We start from the raw sequence: 23563 nt of genomic DNA on the forward strand, positions 1-23563 counted from the left end.
ACACGCCGTGCTTTATTGGATTATGCCACACTACTTTATTTATACAATGTTGTGTACATTTTATTCTGCACACTTGTCTGTGCTATGCAGTGTGTTAGATGTAATGACTCCACAATGTATCAAAGTATACAATACACTGTTCTGGAAATATTATACCCTGTTACATCCTGTAACCTGTTCCTCTAGTACAGGTATGTCCAAAGTCTGGCCCGCAGGCCAATTGCGGCCCGCATTCCGGTTTCTAACGGCCAGCCTGTTAATTTGGACATATATATTTTTTGTGGCCCCAATGAATCCCTGAGCGCTGGGGCCACAAAAGATATATATCCTGGCCGCCTCGGAGGGGGCGGGACGAGTGCCATACAAACAGTGAGAATGTCCTGTCTACGCAGCGGCCTCTGTAATAGGAAGACACATCTCCTGGGCTGCCATTAGACGACTGTTCTGTCTATCATAGGAGGCGGGACTTTGTATTAAAGAGGCTGCCGAGAAAATAAGAGATTCTCCTGTATGTAATCTGTTGGCGCTCGACACGCCCCCTCTCTGTCCCCCTCTGAGGCTGCAGATGGGCATGGATCAGGCTGCACTGATGGCAATGGTGAGTTTGCATTCATGGCAATGGGGGTGCTGCATTCATGGCAATGGTGAGGCTGCAGATGGGCATGGATCAGGCTGCACTGGTGGCAATGGTGAGTTTGCATTCATGGCAATGGGGGTGCTGCATTCATGGCAGTGGGGGTGCTGCATTCATGGCAATGTGGGTGCTGCATTCATGGCAATGGTGGGGCTGCATTCATGGCAATGGTGGTGCTTCATTTATGGCAATGGGGGTGCTGCATTCTTGCCAGTGGGGGTGCTGCATTCATGGCAATGGGGGTGCTGCATTCATGGCAATGGTGGGGCTGCATTCATGGCAATGGTGGGGCTGCATTCATGGCATTTGTAAGGCTGCAGATGGGCACTGATTAGGCTGCATTGATGAGCACTGACTCTTATTTTGCTTCACAGTTCTTTATTTAAAATGTATGTTTTTCCTGAAACTTCCCTCTTAAAGTGAAGGTGCGTGTTATACGCCGATAAATACGGTACATACAAATAACACGCCTGAGCTCATCTCTTCACCACACACAGCCACAAAGGCAAGAGAATTCTTGTTGGGCAGTGTATTAGTGCTCGGACAAACACACTTATGCCCCGTACACACGGTCGGATTTTCCTATGGAAAATGTGTGATAGGACCTTGTTGTCGGAAATTCCGACCGTGTGTAGGCTCCATCACACATTTTCCATCGGATTTTCCGACACACAAAGTTTGAGAGCTTGCTATAAAATTTTCCGACAACAAAATCCGTTGTCGGAAATTCCGATTGTGTGTACACAAATCCGACGCACAAAGTGCCACGCATGCTCAGAATAAATTAAGAGAGGAAAGTTATTGGCTACTGCCCCATTTATAGTCCCGACGTACGTGTTTTACGTCACCGCGTTCAGAACGATCGGATTTTCCAACAACTTTGTGTGACCGTGTGTATGCAAGACAAGTTTGAGCCAACATCCATCGGAAAAAATCCATGGATTTTGTTGTCGGAATGTCCGATCAATGTCCGACCGTGTGTACAGGGCATTAGACCGAATTTTAATGGTTCAAAGAATGTCAGGCAAAATGGTCACTTCATCAAATCTGGCCCTCTTTGAAAAAAATTTGGACATCCCTGCTCTAGTACTTAGATGTGTAAAGCCACATTTCCATGTTAACCACTTGCCGACCGCCTAACGCACATATACGGCGGCAGAATGGCACGGGCAGGCAGAATCACGTACCTGTACGTGATCTGCCTCCCGCGGGTGGGGGGTCCGATCGGACCCCCCCCCCCCGGTGCCATAGGCGGTCGGCTCTCGTTCGCGGGCGATGAGAGGTGAGGGGGAGGCCATCCATTGTTGGCCACCCCCTCCCGATCGCTCCCGGCGAATGAAAACGCTTCCTTTCCCTCTGTAATGTAAACAGAGGGAAAGGAAGTGATGTCATCCCTCCTCGAGCCGGTCTTTTCGTCCCGGCGCAGAGGAGAGAAGACATCCAAGTAAGTGCACCAACACTACACTTACAGTAGAACACGCAGGCACACTTTTCACCCCCCTGTCACCCCCCGATCACCCCCCGATCACCCCCCTGTACCCCCTGTCACTCTGACACCAATAGCAGTTTTTTTTTTCTTGCATTGGTGTCAGTTTGTGTCAGTTACAAGTGTTAGGGCAGTTAGGTTAGCCCCCTTTAGGTCTAGGGTACCCCCCTTTAGGTCCAGGGTACCCCCCTAACCCCCCCCTAATAAAAGTTAACCCCTTGATTACCCCCCGTCGCCAGTGTCGCTAAGCGATCGTTTTTCTGATCGCTGTATTAGTGACACAGGTGACGCTAGTTAGGGAGGTAAGTATATAGGTTCGCTGTCAGTGTTTTATAGCGACAGGTACCCCCATATACTACCTGCTAAAGGTTTTAACCCCTTGATTGCCCCCTAGTTAACCCTTTCACCAGCGATCACCGTATAAGTGTTACGGGTGACGCTGGTTAGCTAGTTTGTTTTTTGTAGTTTATTATAGTTTATTACAGTTTATTATAGTTTATTATAGTTTTAGGGCACCCGCCGTTTATTACCTTATAAAGGTTTAACCCCCTAATTGCCCGGCGGTGATATAAGTTAAGTTTTTAGGATCTGATAAGGTCTGCGTCGCCCCAGGCAGCGTCAGGTTAGCGCCAGTACCGCTAAAACCCACGCACGCAGCATACACCTCCCTTAGTGCTATAGTATCTGAACGGATCGATATCTGATCCGATCAGATCTATACTCCCCAGCAGTTTAGGGTTCCCTGAAACACAGTGTTAGCGGGATCAGCCCAGATACCTGCTAGCACCTGCGTTTTGCCCCTCGGCCCAGCCCAGCCCACCCAAGTGCAGTATCGATCGATAACTGACACTTACAAAACACTAAGCACACATAACTGCAGCGTTCGCAGAGTCAGGCCTGATCCCTGCGATCGCTAACAGTTTTTTGGTAGCGTTTTGAATCAGTCGCTAACAGTCAGGAGCTTTTTTGCCTGTGAGTCTCACTAGTGTACCCCTAAATTTAGAGGCCAAAATGACAAATCGAAGGTACACTAGTGAAGAGGCCTACACGTTTCTGAGTATGACAGATAGTGAAGAGGAAGTCACTCATCTGTCAAGTTCAGGCTCAGAATACGAACCTGTAGAGGACAGCGGCTCCATGACAGATAGCTCTGACGACGGAGTTGTGGTCCCTGCTAGGGTCAGGCGTACCAGACCCCGAACTTCTTCTGTCCTTGAAGTGCAAGAACCGCAGGGCTCTCGTATGGAGCAGAGAAGTACTAGTGCCGCTACTCCTTCTGGTGAACTGGCAAGCACCAGCGGCCTAGTACACCCTGGTCGTACATCCAGCACTGCAGTATCACGTGGTGACGTGGCGAGTCCCATAAGTGCAGTTCAAGCTGGCGAGGTGGCAAGCACAAGTAGCGTCCCGCTGCCACCAAGAAGAAGACGAACACAGGCCCGTCGTGCCCATAGTGCCCTTCCTGCTGCATTCGCCAATCCGAATTGGGAACCCACCACTTCTGCAGCACCCGTACTTCCCCCATTCACTGGCCAACCCGGAATTCAGGTGGAAACAGTTGACTTTACGCCACTGGATTTTTATTCGCTGTTTTTCACCGAAGATCTCTATAGATCTATTGTGGACCAAAGCAATTTGTACGCTGGTCAACACATCGCCACTATTCCCCAGTCCTCCCTTGCCAGAGATTGGAGACCAATTACGGTCTCCGAATTTAAGATCTTTCTGGGCCTTTCCCTCCTCATGGGCATAACCAAAAAGAGTGAGTTGCGGTCATATTGGTCCACTGACCCAATTCACCATATGCCCGTGTTCTCTGCCTCCATGACCAGGGCACGATACGAGCAGATTTTGCGGTTCATGCACTTCAACGACAATGAACTCTGTCGTCCTCGTGGAGACCCTGCATACGATCGGCTCTACAAAATTCGGCCCCTCGTAAACCACTTCAACCAACGTTTTGCAGACTTGTTTACCCCCCATCAAGTTGTCTGCGTTGATGAGTCCCTGATTAAGTTTTCTGGCCGCTTGTCCTTCAAACAGTACCTTCCCAGCAAGCGTGCCAGATACGGGGTCAAGATGTATAAGCTCTGTGACAGGGCCACAGGCTATACATGTAGATTTATGGTTTACGAGGGCAAAGGTAGTCACGTTGAGCCGATAAACTGCCCTGACTACATAGGAAGCGCTGGCAAGATAGTGTGGGACTTGGTGTCACCCTTATTCGGAAAGGGGTACCACTTGTACGTGGACAATTATTATACGAGCGTGCCACTTTTTAGTCACTTGTTTGATCATCAGATTGGAGCATGTGGCACCGTGCGACCTAATCGCCGGGGCTTTCCCCAGCGGCTTGTAGAGTCCCGTCTTAGGCTGGGGGAGAGAGCCTGCTTGCAGTATAATAATTTGCCCGCTATGAAGTGGGGGGACAATAAGAATGTTTTCGTTCTTACCTCCCTTCATGCAGACACGACGACCCAAATTACTACGGCGACTGGTGTTGTGGAGAAACCCCTCTGTGTCCACGAATACAACCTTAATATGGGAGGGGTGGACCTCAACGACCAGTTGTTGGCACCGTACCTAATTGCCCGTAAGGCCAGACGCTGGTACAAAAAAGTGTCTGTTTATTTATTTCAATTGGCTTTGCTGAATGCTCATGTGCTATACAGAGCTTCAGGACGGACTGGATCCTTCCTTAAATTCCAGGAAGAGATTGTCAGAGCCCTTCTGTATCCAGACGGTGCTCCACCTCACCTTCCCCAACCAGATGCAGTAAGCCGGCTGCATGGGAGGCATTTTCCTTATGTCCTCCAGAGTACCCCTACCCAACAAGCCCCCCAAAAAAGATGTTGTGTCTGCAGCAAGCGCGGATTTAGGCGTGACACCCGGTATTGTTGTCCCTCCTGTCCTGACAATCCTGGTCTATGCATTGGTGAATGTTTTGAACGCTACCATACACTAGTGGAGTATTAGCGTAGGGTTCAGCACGGCACAGACTAGGCACACTAACACAGGGTCTCCCAAGATGCCATCGCATTTTGAGAGACCCAAACCTGGTACAGTTACAGTTAAAAGTTAAAGTTACTAAAAAAAGTGTTAAAAAAAAATAAAAAATAAAAAAAAAAATAAAAAAATAAAAATACAAAAAAAATATAAAATAAAAAAACCAAAAATAGTTGTCGTTTTATTGTTCTCTCTCTCTATTCTCTCTCTATTGTTCTGCATTCTATACTGCAATATTTTATTGTTATGTTTTTATCATGTTTGCTTTATAGGTATGCAATTTTTTTATACTTTGTTTTTTTATTGTTAACCACTTTTTTGTTTTCAGGTACGCCATTCAGCTGCAGAGCGGATTTATTTATCTTGACAGCAACAGCGTTTGCTCCCACGATATATAAAGCCGTGACTCCAGCGCTGTCGGAGGTGATTTCACCACCACAGTTACATACTTCAGCATATATGCCGAAGCGTGGGGGCAGCAGTGGGTGGAGGAGCAATTTGCTCCTGCCTTTTGCGGGAGGATGCCCCCATGCTTCGGCATATATAAATGGTGCATGTATGCCCATCATTACAAGTGGGCGGATGAAGGGAGGTATTCTAATGGTGGGCATACCCACCGATCAATATCTTTTTTTCGTTCAGCCCACAGGCTGCATGAAAAAAAAGTTTACAATACAAGGACCAGCAACGTACTGGTATGTTGCTGGACTTTGAGTGGTTATACCAGAATGATGCCTGCAGGTTTAGGTATCATCTTGGTATCATTCTTTTCAGCCAGCGGTCGGCTTTCATGTAAAAGCAATCATAGCGGCTAATTAGCCTCTAGACTGCTTTTACAAGCAGTGGGAGGGATTCCCCCCCCCCCACCGTCTTCCATGTTTTTCTCTGGCTCTCCTGGCCCAACAGGGAACCTGAGAATGCAGCCGGTGATTCGGCCAGCTGACCATAGAGCTGATCAGAGACCAGAATGGCTCCAATCATCTCTATGGCCTAAGAAACCGGAAGCTACGAGCATTTCATGACTTAGATTTCGCCGGATGTAAACAGCGCCATTGGGAAATTGGGAAAGCATTTTATCACACCGATCTTGGTGTGGTCAGATGCTTTGAGGGTAGAGGAGAGATCTAGGGTCTAATAGACCCCAATTTTTTCAAAAAAGAGTACCTGTCACTACCTATTGCTATCATAGGGGATATTTACATTCCCTGAGATAACAATAAAAATGATAAAAAAAAAAAAAAAATGAAAGGAACAGTTTAAAAATAAGAAAAAAAATTAAAAAATTAATAAAGAAAAAAAAAAAAAAAAAAAAAAAGCACCCCTGTCCCCCCCTGCTCTCGCGCAAAGGCGAACGCAAGCGTCGGTCTGGCGTCAAATGTAAACAGCAATTGCCCCATGCATGTGAGGTATCACCGCGAAGGTCAGATCGAGGGCAGTAATTTTAGCAGTAGACCTCCTCTGTAAATCTAAAGTGGTAACCTGTAAAGGCTTTTAAAGGCTTTTAAAAATGTATTTAGTTTGTCGCCACTGCACGTTTGTGCGCAATTTTAAAGCATGTCATGTTTGGTATCCATGTACTCGGCCTAAGATCATCTTTTTTATTTCATCAAACATTTGGGCAATATAGTGTGTTTTAGTGCATTAAAATTTTAAAAAGTGTGTTTTTTCCCCAAAAAATGCGTTTGAAAAATCGCTGCGCAAATACTGTGTGAAAAAAAAAAAATGAAACACCCACCATTTTAATCTGTAGGGCATTTGCTTTAAAAAAATATATAATGTTTGGGGGTTCAAAGTAATTTTCTTGCAAAAAAAAATAATTTTTTCATGTAAACAAAAAGTGTCAGAAAGGGCTTTGTCTTCAAGTGGTTAGAAGAGTGGGTGATGTGTGACATAAGCTTCTAAATGTTGTGCATAAAATGCCAGGACAGTTCAAACCCCCCCCAAATGACCCCATTTTGGAAAGTAGACACCCCAAGCTATTTGCTGAGAGGCATGTCGAGTCCATGGAATATTTTATATTGTGACACAAGTTGCGGGAAAAAGACAATTTTTTTTTTTTTTTTGCACAAAGTTGTCACTAAATGATATATTGCTCAAACATGCCATGGGAATATGTGAAATTACACCCCAAAATGCATTCTGTTGCTTCTCCTGAGTACGGGGATACCACATGTGTGAGACTTTTTGGGAGCCTAGCGGCGTACGGGACCCCGAAAACCAAGCACCGCCTTCAGGCTTTCTAAGGGCGTAAATTTTTGATTTCACTCTTCACTGCCTATCACAGTTTCGGAGGCCATGGAATGCCCAGATGGCACAAACCCCCCCCAAATGACCCCATTTTGGAAAATAGACACCCAAAGCTATTTGCTGAGAGGTATAGTGAGTATTTTGCAGACCTCACTTTTTGTCACAAACTTTTGAAATTTGAAAAAAGAAAAAAAATATATGTTTTTCTTGTCTTTCTTCATTTTCAAAAACAAATGAGAGCTGCAAAATACTCACCATGCCTCTCAGCAAATAGCTTGGGGTGTCTACTTTCCAAAATGGGGTCATTTGGGGGGGTTTTGTGCCATCTTGGCATTTTATGGCCTTCAAAACTGTGATAGGTAGTGAGGAGTGAAATCAAAAATTTATGCCCTTAGAAATCCTGAAGGCGGTGCTTGGTTTTCGGGGCTCCGTACGCGGCTAGGCTCCCAAAAAGTCCCACACATGTCATATCCCCGTACTCAGGAGAAGCAGCAGAATGTATTTTGGGGTGTAATTCCACATATGCCCATGGCATGTTTGAGCAATATATCATTTTGTGACAACTTTGTGCAAAAAAAAAAAAATTGTCACTTTCCCGCAACTTGTGTCAAAATATAAAATATTCCATGGACTCAACATGCCTCTCAGCAAATAGCTTGGGGTGTCTACTTTACAAAATGGGGTCATTTGGGGGGGTTTTGTGCCATCTGGGCATTTTATGGCCTTCAAAAATGTGATAGGTAGTGAGGAGTGAAATCACAACTTTACGCCCTTAGAAATCCTGAAGGCGGTGCTGGGTTTTCGGGGCCCCGTACGTGGCTAGGCTCCCAAAAAGTCCCACACATGTGGTATCCCCATACTCAGGAGAATCAGCAGAATGTATTTTGGGGTGCAATTCCACATATGCCCATGGCCTGTGTGAGCAATATATCATTTAGTGACAACTTTGTGCAAAAAAAAAAAAAAATTGTCACTTTCCTGCAACTTGTGTCAAAAAATAAAATATTCCATGGACTCGACATGCCTCTCAGCAAATAGCTTGGGGTGTCTACTTTCCAAAATGGGGTCATTTGGGGGGGGGGGGTTTGTGCCATCTTGGCATTTTATGGCCTTCAAAACTGATAGGTAGTGAGGAGTGAAATCAAAAATTTATGCCCTTAGAAATCCTGAAGGCGGTGATTGGTTTTCAGGGCTCCGTACGCGGCTAGGCTCCCAAAAAGTCCCACACATGTGGTATCCCCGTACTCAGGAGAAGTAGCAGAATGTATTTTGGGGTGTAATTCCACATATGCCCATGGCATGTTTGAGCAATATATCATTTTGTGACAACTTTGTGCAAAAAAAAAAAAAAAAAAATTGTCACTTTCCCGCAACTTGTGTCAAAATATAAAATATTCCATGGACTCAACATGCCTCTCAGCAAATAGCTTGGGGTGTCTACTTTCCAAAATGGGGTCATTTGGGAGGGTTTTGTGCCATCTGGGCATTTTATGGCCTTCAAAAATGTGATAGGTAGTGAGGAGTGAAATCACAACTTTACGCCCTTAGAAATCCTGAAGGCGGTGCTGGGTTTTCGGGGCCCCGTACGCGGCTAGGCTCCCAAAAAGTCCCACACATGTGGTATCCCCGTGCTCAGGAGAATCAGCAGAATGTATTTTGGGGTGCAATTCCACATATGCCCATGGCCTGTGTGAGCAATATATCATTTAGTGACAACTTTGTGCAAAAAAAAAAAAAATTGTCACATTCCCGCAACTTGTGTCAAAAAATAAAATATTCCATGGACTCAACATGCCTCTCAGCAAATAGCTTGGGGTGTCTACTTTCCAAAATGGGGTCATTTGGGGGGGTTTTGTGCCATCTTGGCATTTTATGGCCTTCAAAACTGTGATAGGTAGTGAGGAGTGAAATCAAAAATTTATGCCCTTTGAAATCCTGAAGGCGGTGCTTGGTTTTCGGGGCCCCGTACGCGGCTAGGCTCCCAAAAAGTCACACACATGTGGTATCCCCGTACTTAGGAGAAGCAGCTAAATGTATTTTGGGGTGCAATTCCACATATGCGCATGGCCTGTGTGAGCAATATATCATTCAATCACTTGGAACAAAAAAAATAAATATTCAATGGGTTCAACATGCCTCTCAGCAATTTCTTTGGGGTGTCTACTTTCCAAAATGGGGTCATTTGGGGGGGTTTTGTACTGCCCTGCCATTTTAGCACCTCATGAAATGACATAGGCAGTCATAAAATAAAAGCTGTGTAAATTCCAGAAAATGTACCCTAGTTTGTAGACGCTATAACTTTTGCGCAAACCAATAAATATACGCTTATTGACATTTTTTTTTACCAAAGACATGTGGCCGAATACATTTTGGCCTAAATGTATGACTAAAATTGAGTTTATTGGATTTTTTTTATAACAAAAAGTAGAAATTATCATTTTTTTTCAAAATTTTCGGTCTTTTTCCGTTTATAGCGCAAAAAGTAAAAACGGCAGAGGTGATCAAATACCATCAAAAGAAAGCTCTATTTGTGGGAAGAAAAGGACGCAAATTTCGTTTGGGTACAGCATTGCATGACCGCGCAATTAGCAGTTAAAGCGACGCAGTGCCGAATTGTAAAAAGTGCTCTGGTCAGGAAGGGGGTAAAACCTTCCGGGGCTGAAGTGGTTAAACTGAAATTCGAACATTTACTATGGGTTATTAAAGGATTACAGTTTTCACTTTACTGTTATGTTTGCTGCCTTGTTTATTTACTTCCTTGATGGTGCAATCATTTAGTGTTAGCGTTGTTAGAGTAGTGTTTGACTTAGGAAGTCTGATTTATTTGCTCTAAATGAGCTGTCATCTTCTTTACAAACCTTCTGGAGAGAATCCTCTGTTCAATATTTCCACCAGCTGACTCTTCCTGTCACAGTAATACAGTCTCTGGTGCACACCGGTGTCATGCAGTTTGGACAAGTATGTTTTGACTTCTTCAAGGTCTTGCCACAAGAGGGCAGTCTAACAACACAAAATACATTTAGATGTTAATAACACTGGGCAGGAAGCTGTAGACAATTATACACCTTAAGGCTAGGTTCACACTGCTGCGAATTTTATTGCGAATTTGAGCCGCTGCGATCGCTCAAATTCGCAAGTCATTTTAATAACATTGTTTTCCATGAGTGCTGTTCACATGAATGCGTTGCGAATTTAACCTGCGTAAAAAAAGGGTCCTGTCCGAGTTTGATCCGTGTGCAATGCGAATTCAGCTCCATAGATTGCAAAATTTGCAGTAGAATCGCAAGAACACACAAAGAATTCGCAATGCAAATTTGCAACGCAATCGGATCAAAATCGCGCTAAATTCGCACTGCAGCAGTGTGAACCTAGCCTAAAGCTGAACTGTAGTCATCTAAAAATGCCATGTGTTGCAGGTGGAGTAAGTTTTATTCCTGAAAATCCCACCCCTTGCTTATTGTTCATCTGTTACTACAAGTACATGCTTTGTAAATGTAATGTCACTGTAAATTAAACTACATTGATGTCAAATACAAAGCTAGGCAAAAATACATTTCACAACATAAATTTGCATCAGAAATATAAAGTATAAATTTAAGGAGGCATGTGCTGTTAGGATTGTGGACCCGTGTCACCTAGGTTTCTCACCTACACAGTGAGGAGCTCAAGGGTTTATGGCTGATTTGGAGAAATCAAACTTGTTTACTGAGAATCTTTGGTCTTTGGCAGTTCTGTCCTGGAACCTGGAAGTTTTGTAAAGTTTTGGATGAGAATAAGCCTCCAGTCCTACGTCCACATCTTACATGTTATCCAGACCTTTTTATGAGTCTCAGCTGTGCACAGGCCCTTATACAGTGCCTTGAAAAAGTATTCATAAATATTCCACATTTTGTTATGTTACAACCAAAATTTAAATGTATTATATTAGGATTTTATGTAATAGACCAACACAAAGTGGCACATGATTGTGAAGTGGAAAAAAAATGAGAAATGGTTTTCCAATTTTATAACAAATAAATATCTGAAAAGTGAGGTGTGCATCTGTATTCAGCCTGCTTTAGGCCCCTTTCACACTGGCGTGGGGGCAGCGTCGGCGGTAAAGCGCCGCTATTGTTGGCGACGCTTTACCGTCGGTAATCGTCCGCTAGCGGGGTGGTTTTACCCCCGCTAGTGGCCGAGGGTTAAAAACCACCGCAAAGCGCCTTTACAGAGGCGCTTTGCCGGCGGTATAGCCACGCTGTCCCATTGATTTCAATGGGCAGAAGCGGTGAAGGAGCGGTGTATACACCGCTCCTTCACCGTTCCGAAGTTGCTGCTAGCAGGACTTTTTTTCCCATCCTGCTAGCGCACCACTCCAGTGTGCAAGCCCTCGGGGCTTGCACACTGGAGAGACAGCAGCGGCTGTTTCGTGTTTGTTTGCAGGCGCTATTATTAGCGCAATAGCGCCTGCAAACCGCCCCAGTGTGAAAGGGGCCTTACTATGAAACCCCTAACTAAAATGTAGTGAAACCAATTGCCTTCAGAAGTCACCTAATTAGTAAACAGAGTCCACCTGTGTGTAATTTAATCTCAGTATAAATACAGCTGTTCTATGAAGCCTTCAGAGGTTTGTTAGAGAACCCTAGTGAACAAACAGCATCATGAAGGCCAAAGAACACTCCAGACATGTCAGGGATAAAGTTGTGGAGAAGTTTAAAGCAGAGTTAGGTTATAAAAAAATATCCCAAGTTTTGCACCTCTCATGGAGCACTGTTCAATCCATCATCCAAAATGGAAAGGGTATGGCACAACTGCAAACCTACCAAGACATGGCCATCTACCTAAACTGACGGGCCAGGCAAGGAGGAGCCTTCATCAGAGAAGCAGCCAAGAGGCTCATGGTAGCTCTGGAAGAGCTGCAGCTCAGCTCTACAGCTCAGGTGGGAGAATCTGTCCACAGGACAACTATTATGCCCCGTACACACGGTCGGACATTGATTGGACATTCCGACAACAAAACCCATGGATTTTTTATGACGGATGTTGGCTCAAACTTGTCTTGCATACACACGGTCACACAAAGTTGTCGGAAAATCCGATCATTCTGAACACGGTGACGTAAAACACGTACGTCGGGACTATAAACGGGGCAGTAACCAATAGCTTTCATCTCTTTATTTATTCTGAGCATGCGTGGCACTTTTTGCGTCGGATTTGTGTACACACAATCGGAAATTCTGACAACGCATTTTGTTTTCGGAAAATGTTATAGCCTGCTCTCAAACTTTGTGTGTCGGAAAATCCGATGGAAAATGTGTGATGGAGCCTACACATGGTCCGAATTTCCGACAACAAGGTCCTATCACACATTTTCCGTCCGAAAATCCAACCGTGTGTACGGGGCATAAGTCGTGCACACCATAAATCTGACCTTTATGGAAAGCCATTGTTGAAAGAAAGTCATAAGAAGTCCCATTTGCAATTTGCGAGAAGCCATGTTGGAGACACGGCAAACATGTGGAACAAGGTGCTCTAGTCAGATGAGACCAAAAATTTACTTTTTGGCCTAAAAGCAAAACGCTATGTGTGGCAGAAAACTAACACTGCACACTGAACACACCATCCCCACCGTGAAACATGGTGGTGGCAGCATCATGTTGTGGGAATGTTTTTCTTCAGCAGGGACAGGGAAGCAGGTCAGAGTCTGCAAAAGAGTTGAGACTGGGGCATAGGTTCACTTTCCAGCAGGGCAACGACGCTAAACATACAGCCAAAGATACAATGGAATGGTTTAGATCAAATCATATTCATGTGTTAGAATAGCCCAGTCAAAGTCCAGACCTGAATCCAATTGAGAATCTGTGGCAAGACTTGAAAATTGCTATTCACAGACGCTCTCCATCCAATCTGACAGAACTTGAGCTATTTTGCAAAGAAGAATGGGCAAAAATGTCACTCTCTAGATGTGCAAAGCTGGTAGAGACATCCCCAAAAAGACTTGCAGATGTAATTGCAGCGAAAGGTGGTTCTACAAAGTATTGACTCAGAGGTGCTGAATACAAATCCACCCCACACTTTTCACATATTTATTTTTAAAAAAAATTTAAAACCGTTTATCATTTCTTTCCACTTCACAATTATGTGTCACTTTATGTTGGTCTATTACATAAAATCCCAATAAAATACATTTACATTTTTGGTTGTAACATGACAAAATGTGGAAAATTTCAAGGGGTATAAATACTTTTTCAAGGCATTGTATACCCAATATTGGGACTGGCGGTTTTGGACCCTACCTTTGTGTAGGTCTAAGCGTGAGGTAAGGGGCAAGAGATGGTGGTACACTGTGGTGTGAGAGATTATCATTAGCACTTTTTTTTACGCAAGATGGCTTTGAAGTTTTTGTAGCACCAAGCAAGATTTTTCATTTTGTTTATCCTTTTAAAAGATTTTTGCACATAAGGACACTATTGTGGATTTTAGAATCACTTTATATTCATTCATATATATTACAATTTTTGATTTGCTTTTTCAGTATATATTTTTGATAGATTATGCTATAGGGTATATATATTTATATTTACATACACTTATTATTATCATTGTTTGTATAGATTGATTTACGTATGTTATTGTGAGCACAGATGTGTTTACACTGCATTTGCGTTTGAGGTAGCCATCCTAGAACAGAAAGTCTGAAAATTGCAGAAAAAAAGCTTGCATTTCAGAGATGAAACATAGGAAGAGAGAGATAGAAGATACATTCTACATATAAAACCATATATAAAACATATTGCATTTATTTTATTTTAAAAAATGTGAGTTTAGTGTCACCAGAGATCTGTGACTTCTGGAAACTATGCTATAGTTGTTACTGAGCCAACAATCTCATCATTTCAGCTCGTAACTGTAGTTACCTCAACAATTTCTTCCAAATCCAGCTTCTGACCTCCTACTTCAATCTCTTTAACAGCAATGTCTTGTAGTGTCACAGGCATGCCATCTTCGTTTTCCTTCTGTTCTCCTATTTCAAAAATCAAGATACAGTTTAGAAAGCAGACTGGATTGTAGATGTGCATAAACATACATGCTTTGCTACATTTTAATTTTCCAGTTAAATTATTTTAGAAAAAGTGAATGAAACCCTGAAATGGAGAAGGAGAGTTGGCAATTCCGGAAAGCAAATCTAACTATGGGAATTCCCCAGAGATAAAAAAGATTCCCCAGCCAGATGATACGGTGCCTTGAAAAAGTATTCACACCCCTTGGAATTTTCCACATTTTGTCATGTTACAACCAAAAAGGTAAATGTATTTTTGGGGATTTTAGGGAATAGACCAACACAAAATGGCACATAATTGTGAAGTGAAAAGTAAAAAGTAAATGATAAATGGTTTTCAAAATGTTTTACAAATAAATACGTGAAAAGTGTGGCATACATTTGTATTCAACCCCCCTGAGTCAATACTTTGTAGAAACAACTTTCGCTGCAATTACAGCTGCAAGTCTTTTTGGGGATGTCTCTACCAGCTTTGCACATCTAGAGAGTGAAATGTTTGCCCATTTTTCTTTGCAAAATAGCTCAAGCTCTGTCAGATTGGATGGAGAGCGTCTGTGAACATCAATTTTCAAGTCTAGCCACAGATTCTCAATTGGATTTAGGTCTGGACTTTGACTGGGCCATTCTAAAGCATGAATGTGCTTTGATCTAAACCATTCCATTGTAGCTCTTGCTGTATGTTTAGGGTCGTTGCCTTGCTGGAAGGTGAACTTCTGCCCCAGTCTCAAGTCTTTTGCAGATGCTAGCAGGTTTTCTTCTAATGCCGCGTACACACGAGTGGACTTTACGGCAGACTTTGCCCGGCGGACGGAATTTCGACGGACAATATGATCGTGTGTGGGCTCCAGCGAACTTTGTTTTCTCAAAAGTTGGACGGACTTAGATTTGAAACATGTTTTAAATCTATCTGTTGAACTCGAGTCCGCTCGTCTGTATGCTAGTTCGACGGACAAAAAGCCACGCTAGGGCAGCTTTTGGCTACTGGCTATTAACTTCCTTGTTTTAGTCCGGTTGTACGTCATCACGTACGAATTCGACGGACTTTGGTGGATTGTGTGTAGGCAAGTCCGTTCATTCAGAAAGTCCGTCGTGAAGTCCGTCGAAAAGTCCACCGGGCAAAGTCTGCCGTAAAGTCCGACCGTGTGTACGCGGCATAAGATTGCCCTGTGTTTGGCTCCATCCATCTTCCCATCAACTCTGACCCGCTTCCCTGCTGAAGAAAAGCATGCCCACAACATGATGCTGCTACCACCATGTTTCACAGTGGGGATGGTGTGCTCAGGGTGATGTGCAGTGTTAGTTTTCTGCCACACATAGCGTTTTGCTTTTAGGCCAAAAAGATAAATTTTGGTCTCATCTGACCAGAGCACCTTTTTCCACATGTTTGCTATGTCCCTCACAGGGCTTCTTGCAAACTGCAAACGGGACTTCTTATTCCTTTCTTTCTTTCAACAATGGCTTTCTTCTTGCCACTCTTCTACAAAGGCCAGATTTGTGAACTGCATGACTAAGCCCAGGTTCACACTGACTGCGGGTTAGAAATGGTGCGAATTCAGTTGCACGATTTCATACCCGCATGTCAGTCTGACTTCAGGAGCGATTTCAGAGACATCTGTGCAGTCACCAAAAGTAGTGCAGGAACTACTTTTGGGAATCAGTGTGGTGCCGCAAAGTCGGATGGTGCTATTGCCGGCAATAGCCGCCGATTTGGTATGCGATTTGACATGTCAAATCGCATGCCAAATCGACCCGATGTGAATATGGGCTAATAGTTGTCTTGTGGACAAATTCTCCCACCTGAGCTGTGGAACTCTGCAGCTCCTCCAGAGTTACCATGGCTCTTACCTCTTGGCTGCTTCTCTGATTAATGCTCTCCTTGCCTGGCCTGTCAGTTTAGGTGGACGGCCATGTCTTTGTAGGTTTGCAGTTGTGCCATACTCTTTCCATTTTCTGATGGATTGAACATTGCTCCTTGAGATGTTCAAAGCTTGAGATATTTTTGTATAACATAACCCCGCTTTAAACATCTCCACAATTTTATCCCTGACCTGTCTGGTGTGTTCCTTGGCCTTTATGATGCTGTTTGTTTACTAAGGTTCTCTAACAAACCTCTGAGGGTTTCACAGAACAGCTGTATTTATACTGAGATTAAATTACACACAGGTAGACTCTATTTACTAATTAGGTAACTTCTGAAGGCAATTGTTTCCACTAGATTTTACTTAGGGGTATCAGAGTAAAGGGGGCTGAATACAAATGCATGCCACACTTTTCACATATTTATTTGTAAAAAAAATTAAAACCCATTTATCATTTTCCTTCCACTTCACAATTATGTGCCACTTTGTGTTGGTCTATCACATAAAATCCCAATAAAATACATTTACGTTTTTGGTTGTAACATGACAAAATATGTAAAATTTTACATGGTATGAATACTTTTTCAAGGCACTGTAGTTAGGCTCCTCATCATCTGCCCATAAATAAGGATACATTTTGGGTGATTGTAACTAGTAAGGTCACACTGTAGATAGAATATGTGAGTTTTGTAGCACCTTCACCAAGTAGACTGGCAAAAAAAACTGACATAGAAAATGCACAAGCAGACGCAGTAAAAATAACATTATAAAAATGTATTTTTGGCCATTTTTATGACAGTATTTAGGTGCAAAGAGATACCTCTGTATTGTGATAAAAGTAGAATTTTAATGTTTCAGATACTGTTTGTGCTATCTTGTCCAAGAACATAAAATGCCTTGAGCACCAAAATGTCTTACCTAGCTGTAAGGCTGCAGTGTTCTCTATTTCAATGATCTGGTACTCAAGAATTTTCTTTTCTGTAAAAAAAAAAAAAAAAAAGGGGGGGGGGGAGGGAATAAAAATACATATAAATATAAGAATAAGGAGGATTTTACTCATTAAGTGTTTGTGTTGCTCCAGTCATCCAATCTTATTTTAAGTGTTCTTGCACCCTATAAGTAGCTGTATTATGTCTGTTATGACAGAGCATTGTGCATCATAAAAAAATTGCCATGTTTTTTAAAATAAATAACAGTACTGTTTTAATCGTTTCATCCCCTGTTACATTAAAATGCTGCTGATATTCAGCAGCCTTTTTGCAGCCACTTCCTACTAGGGATGAGCCAAACACCCCCCGATTCAGTTTGCAGCAGAACATGCGAACAGGCAAAAAATTTGTTCGGACATGCGAACACCGTTAAAGTCTATGGGACACGAACATGAAAAATCAAAAGTGCTAATTTTAAGGGTTAATATGCAAGTTATTGTCATAAATGTGTTTGGGGACCTGGGTCCCAGGGGACATGTATCAATGCAAAAAAAAAGTTTTAAAAACGGTCGTTTTTTCAGGAGCAGTGATTTTAATAATGCTTAAAGTGAAACAATAAAAGTGAAACATTCCTTTAAATTTTGTACCTGGGGGTGTCTATAGTATGCCTGTAAAGTGGCGCATTTTTCCCGTGTTTAGAACAGTCCCTTCACAAAATGACATTTCTAAAGGAAAAAAAGTAATTTAAAACTACTCGTGGCTTTAATGAATTGTTTATGGGAGAAATCAAAAGTGCTAATTTTAAAGGCTTATATGCATGGTATTGTCATAAAAAGTGTTTGGGGACCCGGGTCCCAGGGGACATGTATCAATGCAAAAATAAAAGTTTTAAAAACTTCAGTTTTTTCAGGAGCAGTGATTTTAATAATACTTAAAGTGAAACAATAAAAGTAAAATATATTCCTTTAAACTTCATACCTGGGGGGTGTCTATAGTATGCCTGTAAAGTGGCACATTTTTCCCGTGTTTAGAACAGTCCCTGCACAAAATGACATTTCTAAAGGAAAAAAAGTCATTTAAAATGACTAGCGGCTATAATGAATTGTATGAATTATATTAAATTATATTATAAATGAATTATAATGAAAGTATAATGAAAGTATCGGCAATACAGATAAAAGTCATTGAAAAAACGGCATGGGATCCCCCCCAGTCCATTACCAGGCCCTTTGGGTCTGGTATGAATATTAAGGGGAACCACGAACCAAAATTTAAAAAAACAATTGTGTGGGGGTCCCCCCAAATTTCATACCAGGCCATTCAGGTCTGGTTTGGATATTAAGGGGAACCCTGTGCCAAATTAAAAAAAAATGGCATGGGGTCCCCCTCAAAATCCATACCAGACCCTTCAGGTCTGGTATGGATTTTAAGGGGAACCCTTTAATGTCCCACAAAGTCCATTCATCTTCTTCTATGGCTCCGCCGACGGACCGAAAAATTAAAAAAAACCCCCACCACCAACCCGCCTCCATGGAAGGCTCCCGCTGTCTGACGCGTCCTCGCAGGTGACAGTTCTTATATAGCTGAGGGCGGGGCCACACGGTGACGTACCCGGGTGACCCCACCCCACTCTGACGCATGGGGACTTCCCCATGGCTTTCCTGGGGTGTCAGAGGGGGCGTCAAAGGGGGGGTGGGATGACCCAGAGGGGGCGTCAGAGGGGGGCAGGGCCACCCGTTTACGTACTATTTCAAACAGGGGGGCCGGAATCTGGGGGTACCCTTGTTAAAGGGGGCTTCCAGATTCCGATAAGCCCCCCACCCGCAGACCCCCACAACCACGGGGCAAGGGTTGTGGTGATGAGGCCCTGGTCCCCATCAACATGGGGACAAGGTGCTTTGGGGGGCTACCCGGTTCAGGAGGTGGGGGGTGCTCTCTCATCCCCCCTCTTTTCCTGTGGCCTGCCAGGGTGTGTGCTCGGATAATGGTCTGGTATGTATTTTTGGGGGGGGTCCCCACGCCATTTTTTTTTTATTTTGTCACTGGGGTTCCTCTTAAAATCTACCCTTCAGGTCTGGTATGGATTTTGAGGGGGACCCCTACGCCATTTAAAAAAAAAATTGGCGCAAGGTTCCCGTTAATATCCATACCAGATCTGAAGGGCCTAGTATGGAATTTGGGGGGACCCCCACGCAATTTTTTTTAAAATTTGGGTTCAGGGTTCCCCTTAATATTCATACCAGACCCAAAGGGCCTGGTAATGGACTGGGGGGATCCCATGCCGTTTTTTACAATGACTTTTATCTGTATTGCCTAGACCCAACAATTCATTATAGCCGCTAGTAGTTTTAAATTACTTTTTTTCCTTTAGAAATGTCATTTTGTGCAGGGACTGTTCTAAACACGGGAAAAATGCGCCACTTTACAGGCATACTATAGACACCCCCCAGGTATGAAATTTAAAGGAATATTTCACTTTTATTGTTTCACTTCAAGCATTATTAAAATCACTGCTCCCGAAAAAAACGGCCATTTTTAAAACTTTTTTTGCATTGATACATGTCCCATGGGGCAAGACCCGGGTCCCCAAACACTTTTTATGACAATACCATGCATATAAGCCTTTAAAATTAGCACTTCTCCCATAGACTTTTAAAGGGTGTTCCGCGGCTTTCGAATTTGCTTTTCGGCGAACAGGCAAACACCACAACACAACACAACTTACGTTCGACTCAAACATCAGGCTCATCCCTACTTTCTACCTACATGCATGCAATGCAGCAATGGCATGGCATTTCTCAGAGTGGGATTACGAGCGGTGACAACTGTGTAATGTGTGTTGAAACACCCACTTGTAGTTTCCATAGGAAGCCCATGTAACAGGGTGGCAATGTAGAAGCACAACCGGGAGACAGGAAAAGAGCTTCATCACCCCATGAAAGAGTGCCTAAAAAAGGACCTTCATGGCAGGATTGCCAAGTATTATTTTGAAAAAGGCTGCACATTTAGGAACATTGAAAATTACATTTACAATTATACTAACATGTTAAAGCAAATATGAGATTTTAGCAATTGGGTTTGCACATACACTCATCGGCCACTTTATTAGATACACCTGTTCAATTACTTGGTAACACAAATTGCTAATTAGCCAGTCACATAGCAGCAACTCAGTGCATTTAGGCATCTAGACATTGTGAAGACGACTTGCCGAAGTTCAAACCGAGTATCAGAATGGGGAAGAAAGGGGATTTAAGTGACTTTGAACGTGGCATGGTTGTTGGTGCCAGACAGGCTGGTCTGAGTATTTCAAAAACTGCTGATCTACTGGGTTTTTCATGCACAGCCATCTCCAGGGTTTAGAGAGAATGGTCCAAAAAAGAGAAAATATCCAGTGAGTGGCAATCATGTTGACGAAAATGCCTTGTTGATGTCAGAGGAACATGGGCAGACTGGGTCAAGATGACAGAAAGACAACAGTAACTCAAATAACCACTCATTACAACCAAGGTATGCAGAATACCATCTCTGAATGCGCAACACATCGAACCTTGAAACAGATAAGCTACAGCAGCAGAAGGCCACACCAGGTGGCACTCCTGTCAGCTAAGAACAGGAAACTGAGGCTACAACTTGCACAGGCTCACCAAAATTGGACAACAGAAGATTGGAAAAACATCACCTGGTCTGATGAGTCTCAATTTCAGCAGCAGCTGTGTCTCAGCCAATCAGGAGGGAGAGTCCTGGACGGCCGAGGCACTCGTGAACATCGCTGGGTAGAGAGGGGGCTCAGGTTAGTATTAGGGGGGCTGGGGCGGCTGCTGCACACAGAAGGCATTTTATCTTAATGCATAGAATGCATTAAGTCGAAAAAACTTCTGCCTTTACAACCACTTCAAAGTCTGATTTGGCTTCTAAACCCTTCTATTAATTCTATCCTTAGATTTTAAAGTGATTGAAAAGGCTTGTGTTTTTTTTTTTAAATAACAAACATGTTCTACTTACCTCCTCTGTGCAGTTGGTTTTGCACAGAGCAGCCAGGATCCTTCTCTTCTCGGGTCCCTCTTTGCTGCTCCTAGCCCCTCCCTTCTTTGAGAGCCCCTCAGCCAGCAGCTTGCTACAGGGGCACCCAAGCTGAGTCAGAGCTCCATGTATCCATTTAGACACAGAGCCCTGAACTGGCCCTGCCACCTCTCTCCCCTGATTGGCTGACTGACTCTGATTGACAGCCACAGGAATCAATGGTGCCGCTGCTCTGTCTCAGCCAATCAGGAGGAGTGTACTGGATGGCTGAGGGGATCGTGGACATTGCTGGAGAGAGAAGGGTCTCAGGTAGGTAATTGGTGGGTGCTGGGGAGGCTGCTACATACAGAAGGTTTTTTATCTTAACCACCTCAATACAGGGCACTTAAACCCCCTTCCTGCCCAGACCAATTTTCAGCTTTTGGTGCTCTCACACTTTGAATGACTATTACTCAGTCATGCAACACTGTACCCAAATTAAATTTGTGTCCTTTTTTTCACACAAATAGAGCTTTCTTTTGGTGGTATTTAATCACTAATGGGTTTTTTATTTTTTGTGCTATAAATAAAAAAAGAACGTAAATTTTGTGAAAAATTGCCTTTTTCTTTGTTTTTGTCATAAAATTTAGCAAATTAGTAATTTTTCTTCATAAATTTTGGCCACAATTTATACTGCTATATATCTTTGGTAAAAATAACCCAAATTAGTGTATATTATTTGGTCTTTGTGAAAGTTATAGAGTCTACAAACTATGGTGCCAATCACTGAAAATTGAAAACATCTGATCAGGCCTTCAGTACATCAGGTGAATCTCATTTCTTGAGGTACTAACAAGTCAGAAAAGTACAAATACCCCCCAAATGACCCCTTTTTAGAAAGTAGACATTCCAAGGTATTAAGTAAGTAGCATTGTGAGTTTTTTTAAGGTGTAATTTTTTCCCACAATTCTTTGCAAAAGGAAGATTTTTTATTTTTTATTTTTATTTTTTTTCAAAATTTTCATATTAACTGGTTATTTCTCTCACAGAGCATATGCATACAACAAATTACACCCCAAAATACATTCTGCTACTCCTCCTGAGTATGGCGATACCACATGTGTGGGACTTTTACACAGCCTGGCCACATACAAAGGCCCAACATTGAAGTAGCACCATCAGGCGATCTACGAGCATAAATTGCACATCTCATTTCTCAACCACCTATTACACTTTTGAAGGCCCTGGAGCACCAGGACAAAGGAATTGCCCACAAAATGACCCCATTTTGGAAAGCAAACACCCCAATGTATAATCTATGAGGCATAATGAGTCTTTTGAACGGTTATTTTTTTACCAGATGTTTTTGGAAAATGTGGAAAAAAAATGAAAACGCATTTTTTTTACACAAAGTTGTCCATTTATAAGATATTTCCAACACATAGCAAATACATAGCAAAAATGACACCCCAAAATACATTCTGCTACTCCTCCTGAGTATGGCGATACCACATGTGTGGGACTTTTACACAGCCTGGCCACATACAAAGGCCCAACATTGAAGTCGCACCATCAGGCGATCTACGAGCATAAATTGCATATCTCATTTCTCAACCACCTATTACACTTTTGAAGGCCCTGGAGCACCAGGACAAAGGAATTGCCCACAAAATGAACCCATTTTGGAAAGCAAACACCCCAATGTATAATCTATGAGGCATAATGAGTCTTTTGAATGGTTATTTTTTTACCAGATGTTTTTGGAAAATGTGGAAAAAAAATGAAAACGCATTTTTTTTACACAAAGTTGTCCATTTATAAGATATTTCCAACACATAGCAAATACATAGCAAAAATGACACCCCAAAATACATTCTGCTACTCCTCCTGAGTATGGCGATGCCACATGTGCGGGACTTTTACACGGCCTGGCCACATACAAAGGCCCAACATTGAAGTAGCACCATCAGGCGATCTACGAGCATAAATTGCACATCTCATTTCTCAACCACCTATTACAATTTTGAAGGCCCTGGAGCACCAGGACAAAGGAATTGCCCACAAAATGACCCCATTTTGGAAAGCAAACACCCCAATGTATAATCTATGAGGCATAATGAGTCTTTTGAACGGTTATTTTTTTTCCAGATGTTTTTGGAAAATGTGGAAAAAAAATGAAAACGCATTTTTTTACACAAAGTTGTCCATTTATAAGATATTTCCAACACATAGCAAATACATAGCAAAAATGACACCCCAAAATACATTCTGCTACTCCTCCTGAGTATGGCGATACCACATGTGTGGGACTTTTACACAGCCTGGCCACATACAAAGGCCCAACATTGAAGTAGCACCATC

The 23563-nt window shown here is 42.9% G+C and overlaps 1 protein-coding gene across 2 annotated transcripts in view; it reads right to left on the minus strand.

The window, feature by feature from the left end:
- Positions 1-23563, minus strand: part of LOC141111649 (uncharacterized) — a 674371-nt gene that overhangs the window by 33430 nt on the left and 617378 nt on the right. For both annotated transcript variants that reach the window (XR_012236466.1, XM_073603803.1), the window contains exons 12-14: positions 17190-17249; positions 14270-14376; positions 10232-10373 (exon numbers count right to left, since the gene is read on the minus strand). Coding sequence is in view for 1 of the 2 variants with exons in the window: in XM_073603803.1 (XP_073459904.1) it covers positions 10232-10373; positions 14270-14376; positions 17190-17249 (309 nt within the window). In the remaining variant the exon portion in view is untranslated. The remainder of the gene's footprint in view (positions 1-10231; positions 10374-14269; positions 14377-17189; positions 17250-23563) is intronic.

The sequence above is a fragment of the Aquarana catesbeiana genome, linkage group LG11, assembly GCF_042186555.1.
Source record: "Aquarana catesbeiana isolate 2022-GZ linkage group LG11, ASM4218655v1, whole genome shotgun sequence".
NCBI lineage: Eukaryota > Metazoa > Chordata > Amphibia > Anura > Ranidae > Aquarana > Aquarana catesbeiana.